This window comes from Vombatus ursinus, unplaced genomic scaffold (assembly GCF_900497805.2).
Source record: "Vombatus ursinus unplaced genomic scaffold, bare-nosed wombat genome assembly UNPS02009918.1, whole genome shotgun sequence".
NCBI classification, from domain to species: domain Eukaryota; kingdom Metazoa; phylum Chordata; class Mammalia; order Diprotodontia; family Vombatidae; genus Vombatus; species Vombatus ursinus.
The window spans coordinates 229,699-240,953 of NW_020949696.1; the positions used below are offsets into that span (position 1 = coordinate 229,699).

General features: G+C 49.4%; 1 protein-coding gene across 1 annotated transcript; it reads left to right on the forward strand.

The window, feature by feature from the left end:
* The first annotated feature begins 5,881 nt into the window (after positions 1 to 5,881).
* S1PR4 (sphingosine-1-phosphate receptor 4) lies at positions 5,882 to 9,723 on the forward strand. The gene has a single exon (XM_027853212.1). The coding sequence runs from the start codon at positions 6,059 to 6,061 to the stop codon at positions 7,184 to 7,186; it is 1,128 nt and encodes a 375-aa protein (XP_027709013.1). The 5' UTR covers positions 5,882 to 6,058; the 3' UTR covers positions 7,187 to 9,723.
* Positions 9,724 to 11,255: the final 1,532 nt, after the last annotated feature.

Genomic DNA, 11,255 nt, shown 5'->3' on the forward strand with positions numbered 1-11,255 from the left:
ATGTCAGAGTTGGGAGGGCCCTTAGAACATAGAATATCAGAACACAGAATGTCAGAACTCAGAGGGCCATCAGGACACAGAATGTCAGAGCTGGGAGGGTCCTTAGAACATGGAATGTCAGAACTGGAAGGGCCCTTGAAACATAGCTGGAAATTCCCTCATTTTACAGATGGGAAAATTGAGTCCAAAGGAAAGGATTCAACCAATCATCACACAGCAAATGAGTTGCAGAACCACTGTCCCATGCCACCTCCTGAGTTGGTGTCTTTACTCCTCCAGTAACCTTGGTCCTGAAGGAGGGTGGTCCAGCACTGAAGTGACCTTTGCAGACCTGGGTAGCCCTGGGCACCATAGGGGGCTTCCCCAGATGGAGACTGCACATCCCACTGGGGAGGAGCTAGACCAGAGATTGCTCTTGGGTAACTCTGGGCCTTTATCCTCATCCCTAAGTCGGGTGACAACTCCTTCTTCAGCTTCCCATTCCTTCTACCCTATTCTCCTCTGTCTATTTATTTCCAGATCTCCTGTGAGCCCCACAGGGTGAAGGCATTAAAGAGATGTGTATGTATCCAAGTGGAGAAAGGACTGGCCACTCTTTTATCCCCTTGGGTCCCTGCTTTATGAGGTGCCAGGTTGTGTTGACATGGGAGTCTCACAAAGAAGATGCTGGGATCCAGGCTGCCAGGGTCCTATTGGCCTTCTTCTGGGGCCTCTTCTCCACTTTCTCCTGAGTTCTGAAGGAGGGCTATATCAAGGGGCCTGCCCCACCAGCTCCCTGTTCTCTAGCTGGAAGCTGGCGTGGGCTGAGGGTTGGGATTCAGCAGCTTAAAACCCCCAGCTCAGGCCAAGTAGAGGCCTGGCCAGAGAACCATAGGCCCTTAGACACCATGTAATCCAACTTCTCATTGTTGTTTTTGATTTCTAAATTTTATTGAGGCATTTTTTTTCTTCCATACCAGTCATTTCCATGCTTCCCCCTTCCTATTTTTCCCCCTTTATTTCATAAAGAGGAAACTAAGGAGAAGTGACTCACCCAAGATCACATGTTGTGTTAGTGTCAGAGCTGGGACTTGGAAGTCCAATTTAATTTTCTGTCCTTTTTGCCTCAGCTGCCTTTTAATGGGTCTAATTCTCCAAGGATTGTTACTATGGTTAGGCCATTTTAGGAGCACCCCAAACATGACTAGAAATGTAGCCTCTTAGAGATCCAACCCAAATACCTCATTTTATGAAGGAGGACCCCAAAGTCTCAAGAAGGGTAGACATTTGCCCAAGGTCCCACATTGAGCCAGCGGCACAATCAGGATTAGAGTATTGATAAATTAGGAACATAGCCAAAAGGGACCTCAGAAGACATTAGGTCAGTTTTCAGTTGAGGAAACCGAGCCCCAGAGAGGCTGAGAGGTTTGCCCAAGGTGATGCCACTAGTGAGCCAAACTGAGATCTGACCCTTGATCCTGTGTGTCTGAATCCCCCCCTTCACTGCATGGCCTATCCAGGCTTTGGGGGGCTGGGCAGGTGGGGGTGTAGTTAGGGGTGATCATCAAGGGAACTGGAAGCAGCTAACATCCCTTGGTGAAGGGAATCCAATGAAGAGGCCCTTCTAAGGCCCACTGAGGCTCTCATGGGGGGCTCGTCTCCATGGCAACTGTATTCTACTTTCTTCATGGTCCTGAAGCAGGGAATCTATGTATAGATGAGCTGAGGACTATGGCAATGTGACAGAGGTCACTGCTCTTATTCTTGATAGGGCTTTGGGTCAGGGGCTCTGGACGGTGGTGGAGAATGGGGTCAGGGAATTAGCCTGAGCGGGGGTCTCCTTGGGCCTGAGCACACGGTCTCCCAGATCTGTGACTGGGGTGTGGCAGTTGTTTCTGACAGCTTCCTCTGACAGACATCCTGGTCAGCCCCAGAGTCTTTCTGCATTGGTGGAGGGGTGATGCCGTAGCTGCCCTCCCTGCCATCACCTCCAAGGACCTCAGCCCCTACTCCTCAGCTCCCCTAGGAGACCTATCAGGGATCCTTCTGTTCCCAACCTAGGTCCCCACTCAGAGAAAGAGGCCCCCATCGTCACCCCTCAGGGTCTGGTAGCTGGGAATGAGAATTCTTGTCTCTCTCGCCCCACATCCCCAGTTCCTCTTATTCCACCTGCCTGGCCCCACTCTCCTGGCCTCCAGAATCAGCAGCTCCTCACTAGAGCCTCTGATGGGTTAGACAGCCTGGACAGGATGTTACCTTCGCAAGTTCCAGGGTCCCTCTGAGGGTGCAACCACCAAGAGCAGGCTAAGACATAGTTGATATTCAGCAGAAGACAAGAATGATGAAGAAGCTGGGGGCCGTTTCCTACAAGGACCTATTGAAAGAACTGGGGAGGCTTCATGTGGACAAGAGAAGCCTGGGAGCAGGGCGAGCTCTCTGTCTTCAGATACTGAAGGAAGGAGACAAATGCATTCTGGTGTCCCCAAAAGGTAGACTTAGGAGCAATGCAGGAAAACTTTGGGGAACCAATAGAATCACTCAGACTAACCAGCTTTGTACCTTGAGGTGTGTGCTCACTGCTGGATTTCACCAGCTAAGGCAGATTTGGGCTAGCTGGGGGAGAAAACTTTACCGCTTAGAGCTGCCCTAGGATGGAGCAGGCTCCTTGGGGAGGGAAGGACCATGCCTATGATTCCAATGAGCAAGGAGCAGCAGGAGAGCACACAGCACCATATTCTCAGATCCTTGGTAGGCACAAAACCTGAGCCCAAGGACCTGAGGACTGGAGAAGTAAATGGCAAACCACTTGGGTATATTTACCAGGAAAACCCCATCTGGGGTCACAAAGAGTGGAACACGGCTGAACAGCAACAGGAAAGGGCCTGATGTGTCCAGGGTCTGGACAGCAACAGTGTGAGTGTGTGTGAGGAGAAGGGTGCAGAGATGGGGGATTTGGGTGCCCCACCAAGAGGACCCAGTAATAGGGGGGCGGCTCAGGGATGGGAAAGGAAGGGAAGGTCCTGGACAGGGGTGACAAAGAGAGAGTTAAGAGCTCTCGATAGACCCAGATTCAGGAGGACACACCTAAAATCTCATTTGAACCCCCGGAGTGTTCCTCCTTACTCCTCTGATGCACTCTACCTTGGCACTATTCATCCTTCCTTCCTCTCCAAGACCCTTCCTTGTACCCACTTCTCCTCATTAGTTCAAAGGAAACTTCCTAGAGGATCATGGGGAATGGGACGGGATAAGGACAGGAAGATCCTAAAATTTAGGGGCTGGAAACCGCTCCCCCCTTTTTTGACACAGAATGTCAACTGGGAAGCACGGAACAGAGAATGTCGGAGATGCTCCAGATGTTAGAGCATGGGATGTCAGAACCAGGAGAAGAGAAATGAATGAAGGGGCAGCTAGGTGGTGCAGTGACTAGAGCACCGGCCCTGAAATTCAGGAGGACCTGAGTTCAAATCTGGCCTCAGACCAAACATTTGACACTAGCTGGAAGACTCTGGGCAAGTTACTTAACCCCAATTGCCTAAAAAAAAAAAAAAAGAATGAAAGAGTGAGAAAGCATTTACAAAGTACCTACTATACACCAGACACTGTGCTGAGTGCTGGGGATACAAAAAAATGTAAAATCAGTCCTTTCCCTTAAGGAGTTCACATTCTAATGGGGTTGGGGGAAGTCAACACATAATTAGCTAGGTACTTATAAGATACACACACATATATACACATGCATATATATGAATATATATGTATATGTGTGTATTTATAAGACACATGCATGGAACCATACATACATGTATACACACATAGTCTCTCTAGATATATAGCTGTGTATATCTACCTACATATACTCTCTATGGATTTATATCTCTATATCTATATCAATATAGAGTGTGCATGTGCATAGATATATCTACATAGATATAGAGTTATCTCTGTAGATATATAGCTATGTATCTATGAGAACCATCCCTCCATCTAGTAACTATCAGGTGCCTTCTGTGTTTAATGAGTGAATTGTGCTGAGTGTTGGAGAAAGATAATGAAGATAGTGAAAACCAGGTGGTGCCTGCCCTCCAGGAGCTCATGGGCTTAACCCAGCAGAGGCCAGATCTATCTAGCACCTTCCTCCCAGGGATGTTGTGAGGACCGAATGAGATCATATCTTTAAATGGCCCAGCTTACTTAGCACAGGGCTCACTTTTGACACAGCTGGTGCTTAATAAATGTTTGTTCCCTTCCCCATTTGGAAGACTAACCAGAGGGCACAATAAAAATTGATTAGAGCACAAGAAAGGAATGTACAAAGTTCTCCCCTTGCAGGCTCGTTTTTCCTTTGTTTTACTTTACTTTTTCGACCTGACTTATGATTTTAATTCCCTCTACCTATGCAGATCAACATGTACCCTCCAAATTGTAGTTTTAAAGTGTTGCCTAGAACATGGAGAAGTTAGCCTGAGATCACATAGCCAGTATGTGTTAAAAGGAGGACTTGAACCCAGGTCCTGGGAGTCTTCTTGGTTGATTCTCCCCAGGCCTTTAGACATAAGGGGTTCTCTAGGGAACCTGTGAGTAGCCTATTAGATCATGCTCTGAGGGAAGAGGTATTTCTCTTCTCTCTCCCCACCTCAGACTGAGGGCTCTCTGAGGGCAAGATGGGGGTCTCTCCTTGAGATTAAGGGCTCTTGAAGTTTAGGGGTCCCATATCCCGTATCAGACTGATTGAGTCTCAGCTTGCCTTCCTCCTCTTGTGGCCAGTTCATCGTTCTTCCCACAAGGGGCGCTGGGCTCCCATCGTGGGTTAACTGTTGCCTATGAGCTCTCCACTTCTGGTATCTTGGTGTCCTTTTACACCCAATGAATTGTTAGTGCATCAACTATTGTCCTGCCTTCTTCACCTCACCAGAATCATGCAATTGTAGAATGTCAGAGCTAGGAGGGTGCTTAGAACATGGAATGCCAGAGCTGGGAGGGTCCTTAGAACACAGAATGTCAGAACTGGGAAGGTCCTTAGAACATAGAAAACGTCAGAACTGAGGTGGGAAGGTGCCCTTGGAATATAAAACACAATGTCTAAGTTGGCAGGGCCCTTAGACCATAGAATGCTAGGGTTGAAAGGGTCCTTAGACCAGAGAAGATAGAATGTCAAAAGGGAAGCATTTTCACGCTCTCACATCCCCCTCAGTTCCTGGCTGGATCCTGTCTGGCCCCCAGAGTTTCGATGTGCCTGGTCTCTGTGTGTTGTGTCCAGGTGCATGAATCGATGCTTTGCTTTTCAGTATCTGTGTAAGTCCCTCAATGCCATCTGTATTTCTCTTTCTGTATTGTTCCTTTTTGTTAATATCTACACAGGTGCTGGTTTCTTGTGTATGTCTATCGTTGGTGGGGGTGTGTGTGTGTGTGTGTGTGTGTGTGTGTGTGTGTGTGTGTGTAAATGTCAGTACTGCCTGTGTAATAATTTTCCCCTCTATGGCTTCCAGGAACCTAGGTTCCAGACTCAGTATCTGGGCTGCCCCTTGACCAGAGCCCTCCCTTGGACAGTGAGTTAAGGAGGGCGGCTGTGGCTGAATTATGGCCAAGGGCTTCCATTCTTAGGATGTACAAGGCAGGTCCCTTTCCTCACCCATTCCTGTGAGAAAGGGCTGCATGCCTGAAGAGGGCTTGGAGAGGACCAGCTTCCCTTGATAGCTAAGCACCTTAGCCTTACTTGGGCTCCTTCCCTCGCCAGGTCAGGACCTGTCCTGCTTTGGTCCCCATCTGGGAGCCTTCCTGGGGGCCGCCGAGGGCTCCTGGGTTGCTACTCCTCCACCACAGCTGGGGTGGAGGCCCTGCTGGGGCCCTGGCCCCTCCCTGCCCCTCCGCCTCATCCTTGGGGGCACTGCTTTGCTGCATAACAGGAAATTTCAAACAACAGGAAACTCTGGCCTAGTCTTCTTTGCTGCTCAAGACAAGCAGGGCACTCCACCCTGCTGCTGCCCAGACACCAAGGTCTCTCTTTGCTAGTGAGTGGCCCTGGGGAATAGCACAGCCTGGTTTCCTTGTGGCCCTAGGTTTGCTCCCAGGCTGGGTGATGAACCTCTCTTCTTGCCGCCAGCTGGTGGACCTCGGGTACCCGGACCTCATCCTGCAGCATTACAACTACACGGGACGCCTGGAGTTTCGGGGACCACCTGAAGAGGGCCTAGGCTGGCTCCGTACCCTCTTTGTGGCTGTCAGCTGTCTGATCATCCTGGAGAACCTGCTGGTGCTGGTGGCCATCATCAGTCACATGCGCTCTCGCCGCTGGGTCTACTACTGCATCGTCAACATCACCCTGAGCGACCTCCTCACGGGGGTGGCCTACCTGATCAACATCGTCCTGTCCGGGAGACGGACTTTCCACCTGACCCCCACCCAGTGGTTCCTTCGGGAGGGGGCGCTCTTCATGGCCCTGGCTGCGTCCACCTTCAGCCTTCTCTTCACTGCCGTGGAGCGGTTTGCCACCATGATGCGTCCCATGGTGGCGCGTAGCGCCAGCAAGGTGGTCCGTGTGTACGGCTTCATCATCCTCTGCTGGTTCTTGGCTTTTCTGCTGGGTCTGCTGCCTCTGCTTGGCTGGAACTGCATCTGTGACTTCTCCAATTGCTCCAGCCTGTTGCCCCTTTACTCCAAGTGGTACATCCTCTTCTGCGTGGTCATCTTCAGCTTGATTCTGGCCTCTATCATGCTGCTGTACGGCGCTATCTTCCGTGTGGTGCGCACCAATGGACAGAAGGTCCCGCGAGGCTACGCCCATTGCAAGGCCCAGCGCCTGCTGCAGACGGTGCTGATGATCCTGGTGGCCTTCCTCCTCTGCTGGGGTCCGCTCTTTGGGCTGCTGTTGGCAGACATCTTTGGCACCGCCGCCTGGGCCCAGGAGTACCTACGGGGTATGGATTGGATCTTGACTCTGGCGGTGCTCAACTCGGCCATCAACCCTCTCATCTACTCCTTCCGCAGCCGGGAGGTGTGCCGGGCCGTGTTGAGATTCCTGTGCTGTGGCTGTCTGAAGCTGGGTATCCGAGGGCCCCGGGACTGCCTGGTCCGGGCAATAGAGACCCATTCCATCTCTTCCACTGAAAGTTCCCTCCGGCCCCGGGACAGCCTTCGGACCTCCCGCTCTCTCAGCTTCCGGATGCGTGAGCCTCTGTCCAGCGTGTCCAGTGTACGAAGTGTCTGAGCCTGCTGGAATTCCCTGCCCCCAGCCTCCAGGCCCAAATCCCTCCTCTTTGGCTCTTGTCTTCTGACCATGGTCCCCCTAAGGGGGGGCAGGTTGGGGGTGGGGTTTTGTGCGCTTTGCTGTATGAACTATTGGCTGAGGTTCCAGGAATTGTCCCCCCTTGCCTAGTTTCCTGCAAGAGATTTTGGGCAATGATTTGGGGTAAGGGTCCTGGGCTTGAGGCCCTGATGTCTTGGGCAAAGAGGATGTTACACCATACAGCCCAGCAGCCCCAGTGGGCACTGGCAGGATGCCCAGGGCAAAGATCTTCTACCTCTGGGTCTGAGGGAGTGGCTGCTTTGGTGGACTGAGGCTCTTTGCCTGCAGCTGCCTCCCCCTCCACACCCCTACAGAAACCCTACCTTTCTGTTCTGGTTCACTAGGAAGGGTTGGGTTCTTAGGATGACCCTAGCCCCATTCTTCCTCGGGTCAGGATTGCTGAGGAGTGCATGCAATGCTGAGGCTGCTGGGCCAGGTGGAGTGGGCAGCTCACAGACTGATGACTTGTTTTAGTAGGGACTTCAGAGAAGGTAGGGGGGCCACGGCCCTCAGTTAAGCTTCACAGGGAGCCTCGTGTACATGGGCCATGGAGAATGGACTAAATGGACTACAATGGAATCTGCAGAATGAATTGGAAAAGTGTGGGCAGGTAGGGGGATTAGTCCTGGGATAGGGTTTCACCTTAGGGACATATCTGTGCTGTTGCATGTGCATAAGGCACTAGACATTTGTCTAGGTGTGTAGATCTCAGAGCCAACAGAGTTCCTCTATGTGATAGCACATACAGAGGTCATCTTGTTCACCCCCTTGTCTCCAGGGCACTTAAAGTGTCCCTGATGGAGGAGATTGCTCACCCCTCTGTCTTCAGAAATCTCTAGGGAAGGAGATTTCAGTCTTCCTATTACTTGAAGGTCTGAATGTGGGCACATGTGTATCAGGACATGTGTTAAGTGTGTGTGAAAGTTTGTTTTAATTAATTTCATAGGATCACAGGGTTCAGAGCTCTGTGGGACTTCAGAGATACGAAGTGTAGATGATCATGACCTGGGGCTTGTGAACCTGTTGTGTGTGGTTTTTTAAAATTTCGATAACTGCATTTCAACATAATTGGCTTCCTCTGTAATCCTATCTCTTTTGTTTATGCATTTAAAAGCATGATTCTGAGAAAGGGTCCATAGGCTTCAGCAGACTGCTGCCTAAAGGGGTTAAGTACACAAAGAAAGGTTAAGAGTGATTGATCTGGTCCAATCCCCTTATTTTACAGATGAAGAAACTGAGGCCCAGAGAAGAAAAAAGCTTATGTGTAACAGAGAGAGGGAATATATGTATATGTATATGTATACATATATATATATATATGTATATATTAGAATGTGATTGTGTGTATGGGGATGGGTTTGAGGGAGGAATTGAGTGACAGCCCTCCAAATAACGGTTGATCTTGGTGTTTTGGGTCATTTTTTTTTAAACCAACTGCAGGCTCCTTCTCTCACTTCTCTTCATCAACCTTCCCCCTTTCTGGTTCTGGGGGATTTATCTGAAAGTCCCAGCCCTGAGTCCCCTGGTTTGAGACCATTTAGAAGGGTCATTCTCTCTATCTTCCAGTCTCTGATACCTGTGCCTTCCCTCTTCCCCTACCCATAGGCCCCTCCCTTCTTCTCACACTTACATGTTATTTTTCACAAATTAAAGAGGAACTGTGAGCCACTGTCCAGTCATTTCACGGAGGTAGCTGCCATTTTCTGAGATGTGGGGTGTAAGGCCCCACCCATAACCATTCTAGGTGGACAGTGAGCATCTGGGGCAGTCAGGGCTGGAAGATGGAAAGGGCAGAGCTCTGAGCCCTGGGCCAGGCCTGTCTGAGCCCAGATGGCAGCACCGGGCCCTCTCTCTGCCCGTCACCTCTTTTGACTTGTGTTTCCACAGCCTGCCTCCTTCTTTCTACATTCCCCAGGCTGACTCATTTCTGCATTTTCCTAGAACAATGGAAGGAGGCTTGGGCTGGCAGTCTGGGAGACTTGGTAGAGTTCTAGCTCCAGCTCTGACAGCATCATCTTGGGCAAATCTCGATAGGCTCCACCATCAGATGAGAGGGTTGTACCTATAAGATCCAGCTCCATGTTCTAAAGCCTTCCCAGTGCTCTGATGTTCCATGGTCAAAGGGCCCTCCCAGTGCTCACCTTCTATGTTCCAAGATCCCTTTTAGCTCTGACATTCTAAAGTCTCTCCCAGCTCTGGTGTTTTTTTGTTCAAAAGTTTTTCCCAGTTTGATGTCCTGCGGTCTCAGGTTCTAGGCATGGTATGCATGAAAAAGAATCCAGACGGAGAACTGGAATGTCATCACTACAGGTCTTCAAACAGGCTAGAGGATTATTTGTCAAGGATATTGGAGAAGGGACAAAATTGCCTCAGAAGTCCTTTCCAGCTGAGATTCTCTGATCCCTTCCTGGGAGGAAAACAGTCCCAGGTAATAGTCAATAAACATTTTCTGATAATGACAATGTGGCTGAGGACTCTTTCTTGATTTTGACCTCCAAGCCACCTTTTGGGTAGGCACAGACCTGGCTCAGAAACATCCCCTTCCCTCTCTCCTCCCTCCCCCTACATTGCCTTGGAAACAGGAAGCATAGGGCTGGTGCTGGATGTGGGAGGGTATGAAGTGGTGACCGTTGAGGAGGAAATAGCTAACACCCCAGCCGTGGTACTGAGATGAATATTGCTGAAAGAGATACCAGACACAAGAGAGTTGTCTGAGATGGTATTGGTCACAAATGTGAAGGGAGGCCCTGGTCCCCTCCCTGGGTGGGAGACAGTTGTGGTTCTTCCAGGAAGATATGGAAAGGTGTTGGGTGTTCTTAAGGGTTTGTGTTCTAGAGTTCTCAATGGAGGTTCCATTGGCAACCTCCCAACCCCCACCGGGTCCATTGGCCCCTTCTGGAGGAACTGCAGGAGGACATGGTATCACTAGAGGGAGGGCCCATGCAAGTGGGATCTGAGATTCCTCCACCAGATGCTGATCTCTACAAGGCACATACGGTGTCTTAGCCAAGACTTTATCACTTCAGAGTTGAAAGGACCTTGGAATCATTTTGATATATCACAAGGTCATAGATTTAGAGATGAAAGGGATCAATCCAATGAAAAAACAGAGGTCCAGAGGTGGTGTGTCACTGGCCTACAGGTTTCAAACTCAGGTCTTCTGACTCTAAATTCAGGAGTCGGTCTACTATCCCACAATACCTGCAGTGGCCAACACAGGGTGTTACATAAAGGAAAACTTTTTCCACCAAATCTTTTATTTTATTTAAATTTTCAATGAACAAACATTTATTTTCTCTTCTTCCTACATCCCCCCAGTTTAAAAGAAAAAAAAAGGAAAACAAAAGTCTTGTAACATATGTAACATAGTCATTATGTAACATTCAAGCAAAACAAATTACTACATTATATAGGAGGATCCTAATAAATGGTTGTTTAATGGCTTAGATGGATGGGGGATGGATGGATGGATGGATGGATTGGGTAATGGATAATGGATGGATGGGGAATGGATGGATGGATGGATGGATGGATAAATGGACAGATAGACGGATAGGGGATGGATGGATGGAGGATGGATGAATAGTTGGATAAAGAGATGGAAAAAGGAGGCAGCATGATGTAATGGAAATCTTACTGGGTTTAAATCTGAGGGTCTTCCACTTAACTACCCCCGTGACCCTGAGTAAATCCCTTAGTCTTGCCACTGGGAGGAGAGAGCAAGGATGAGACTTGGCACAGCTCTGCCTCATTTAAACCCAATTCACTCACAAGTGAAGACATCACCCTCATGATGTCATTGGTCCTCTTCAAAAACCGTTCTAGGTGGAAAGTGGACATCTGAGACAGTCAGGACTGGAAGATGGAAAGGGCAGACAACAACAATGACTTCTAAGGGCCTCAGTTTCTTCATTTATGAAATGAGGTGATTGGTTGTTCTGTATCTCAATTTGGAATTATTCAAATCATCCACACCTGTTGATTCAGTGTT

Excerpts from the sequence above, each read along its gene's own strand:
- S1PR4 (XM_027853212.1), top strand. The coding sequence starts at position 6,059 with ATGAACCTCTCTTCTTGCCGCCAGCTGGTGGACCTCGGGTACCCGGAC.